A 3,435-nucleotide genomic window follows, 5' to 3' on the forward strand; every position below is an offset into this window, starting at 1 on the left:
TGGAAAGGTGGTTATTCCAGGTTCTTCTTACAATATGCAAACTAATTTCGAAGTTGAAGGTGTTTTTGCGGTTAAGATTACCCCCCTTGGAGCTAATCTTTGTCTGCTAGAAGAAACGGAAAAAGGATACTTGGCAGATTTGGTAGGGGACGATAACACTTGGTGGAAGCAGTGGTTCTCAGAAGTTTGACCTTGGAAGTCTTCTGATGTTGATAACAGCAGGGTGACTTGGTTCAGATTTTATGGCATTCCTTGTCACGCGTGGTGCTCTGATTTCTTTGTCTCTTTGGTTAATTCACTGGGTGTCTTCATCTGCCTTGACGAAAACACTGCTGAGGTTACATACATGGACATAGCCAGGGTCATGGTCAGAGTTTCGGCGGACTTCATTTTGAAGGATAAATTTGTGGTAACGGTAGATGGATCTGAGTTTACTATTCTGATAAGAGAAGATTCAATAGGTTCGCTGCGTATTTGGAAGAACAATACTAATGGGTTCCCAGCAATCCCAGATCTTCTAGTTCGGAAGACTCATGGGGCAACTTGGATCAATTCTCAGGGGTTAAATCTTGCGATGGTTATAGTGAAGACCTTTCCTCAGTAAGGGAAAGTGTGCTTCGTTTCAATGACTTCCAAGAAGTTCAGTCGCCGGGGACTAATGGTGGTGATCTTTTGGCCTCTATACCCAACGGTCCCTTGATTGCTGAGGATAGGGGTGTTTTCAATACTAGAGTGATGGCGGCTAAGGATTTAGATGGTCAGGCTATCAAGAGGTTGGGTGTCTTTTCTGAACTTAGTGATGGGACCAAATCAGCGGAAAAGGTGGTAGGTAGCATTGAACAGGCTCTGGTTTCGAGTGCCTTTAGAGAGGAACCAACGGCTGTTGACAGCATGGCAAGGGATAGAGGTTTTAAAAAGAAAAAGATTAAACTTATGAAGCTTGGGCCCAAAAGTGGGCTGTGTAGGAGAAACTTATCTAGAAGGCCCAATAGAAAGAAGGGGACTGCGGACAGCTCTGGGAAGCCCAAAGGTGATTCCACGAACACCTTACTCACCCCTTTACTCTCGGCAAAAAATTTGGCATCAATGACGAAAAAGGATGAATTCGATTTAATTCACGGTGATCAGTCTACGGATTCTGACATAGTTCGTTGTAACAACCGAATTATGGAAAATTTCATTGATAAAGGAGGCAGGCTCAGGAGAAAGATCAGCAAACTTGGTGTTGTTCCAGTTTTTTCTCAATTTCCTCAAAAGAGCAGAGACCTGGAGCTAGATTGTTCTAATAGATTGGTTCAGTAGGGGTTTTCCAATTCTATCCAATGATCATCAGAACGTTCAACATTAGAGGGGGTGGCAGCTATGCCAAGAGGAGGAGGATAGCGCATATCATAGACAAAGGTATGGCTTCTGTTTTTCTTATTCAAGAGACTAAAATGGTGAATATGAGTCAGTCCATGGCCAATAGCTTCTGGTTCGATCAGGATGTCGATTTCTCTGCGTCAGCCTCTATTGGTTTATCGGGGGGATTGTTGATTCTTTGGAAAAAACATGAAGTCGAGGTTATATGCAGTTTTAGGGGAGTGGGGTTTCTGGGCATTAAAGTCGTTTGGAAGAATCATGTGTATTACATTATTAATGTGTACTCTTATTGTGCGGGGGAAGACAAGAGGATTTTATGGAATCGGTTACTGGAATTGAAAGCTATGTTCAATGATGGCGATTGGGTGGTTGGGGGTGATTTTAATGCAGTGAAAAATAGAGGAGAAAGAGTTGGGAGATCGTTCTCTGCAAATTCAGCAGAATGGAGTTACGTTTCTGCCTTCATTGATGACATGAATTTAGTAGACGTCCCGTGCAAGAAGAAAAAGTTCAGTTGGTTTAGTGGAGACGGTCGCTCTAAGAGTAGATTACACTGTTTCCTTGTTTCAGACTCTGTTATTAATAGATGGGGTGTGGTGGGGCAGCGGATTGATGATCGTGATGTGTCGGATCACTGTCCAGTTTGGTTGATGGCGGACCAAAAGGATTGGGGGCCTAAACCATTCAAGTTTAACAATGAGTGGTTTAGGGATAAGGAGTTTCATATTTTCGTGGAAAAGGAATGGAAAGACCTAAATGTTTCAGGGAGAGGCGATTTTGTGCTGAAGGAAAAAATGCGTTTGCTGAAGCCGAGACTTAGATGGTGGAATAGCAACGTTTTCAGAAGGATTGATTTGGACATAGAGAATGATGTTAACGTAATCAATAGGGTGGATGAAGTAGAAGGGCCTGACGAGAATGATCTAGACAGCCGTAATAGAAGCACGAGCAGGTTCTGGACGAATTTAAAAATTAAAGAGAATATGTTAGTATAACGATCGCGGATTAAGTGGCTTAATGACGGGGATTGTAACAGTAAGTACTTTCATAGAGTTATGAAGCAAAGACTCCGGAGAAACCACATAGACGGTATGATCATCAACAGAGACATGGAGGAGTCGGTGGATAACGTCAAAAGAGGAGTTGTTCAGCATTTTGCTAAGAGGTTTGTGGAGGAGGTTCCTGTGAGGTCTGTTTTGGAAGGTGTTGTTTTCAAGAGTCTTAGTATTGAAGACAGAATTTGGGTTGAATTAAGGTTCACTGAGGTGGAGGTCAAGGAAGCAATATGGAATTGTGATGGTTCAAAATCCCCGGGTCCCGATGGTTACTCCATCTTGTTCATAAAGTGGTGCTGGTCGTTTATCAAGGAAGATATTATGTCTTGCTTTGGTGATTTTCACACTGGGGCTGTTTTGTCTAAATCGATTACTTCGTCTTTTCTCGCTCTAATTCCTAAGAAGAACAACCCTATGGACTTAGACGACTTTAGACCAATATGCTTGGTTGGATGCATACACAAAATTTTATCAAAGGTGTTAGCGGGAAGGTTGAAGAAGATTGTTGGAGGGGTTATTTCTAATAGCTAAAGTGCGTTTATACCGGGTAGGCAGCTTCTTGATGGCGTCGTCATAGCCAACGAATTAGTTGATTATGCCGTTAAATAAAAAAGGAATGTCTCTTATTTGAGGTCGATTTCGAGAAAGCCTACGACAAAGTGAGTTGGTCGTTTTTATGATTTATGCTTAGAAAGATGGGGTTCGGGGAGGTTTGGATGGGGTGGATGGAAGCGTTGATCTTCTCGAGTGATATGTCGGTTATGGTGAACGGGAGTCCCACTAAAGAGTTCAAGGCGGAGAAGGGTTTACGTCAAGGCGATCCTTTATCGCCCTTTCTTTATGTTATCGTGGCGGAAGGATTGAAGTGGTTGGTTAATAGGGCGGTGGTTAATGGTACCTATGCGGGGATTTACATTCACGGTAAGTGTTTCGTTGACGTGCTCCAATTTGCGGACGACACGCTTATGGTGGGAGACGGAGGGTGGAATCACTTGTGGGACATTAAATCGGTCCTTAC

The 3,435-nt window shown here is 43.0% G+C and overlaps 1 protein-coding gene across 1 annotated transcript; it reads left to right on the plus strand.

Moving 5' to 3' along the window:
* Window positions 1-1,436: 1,436 nt before the first annotated feature.
* Window positions 1,437-2,948, plus strand: LOC131634226 (uncharacterized). The gene is made up of 2 exons (XM_058904878.1): window positions 1,437-2,314; window positions 2,399-2,948. Exons 1-2 carry the CDS (start codon window positions 1,437-1,439, stop codon window positions 2,946-2,948), a joined length of 1,428 nt encoding a protein of 475 aa, XP_058760861.1.
* The last annotated feature ends 487 nt before the right edge of the window (window positions 2,949-3,435 follow it).

This window comes from Vicia villosa, unplaced genomic scaffold (genome assembly GCF_029867415.1).
Source record: "Vicia villosa cultivar HV-30 ecotype Madison, WI unplaced genomic scaffold, Vvil1.0 ctg.001262F_1_1, whole genome shotgun sequence".
Taxonomy (NCBI): Eukaryota; Viridiplantae; Streptophyta; class Magnoliopsida; order Fabales; family Fabaceae; genus Vicia; species Vicia villosa.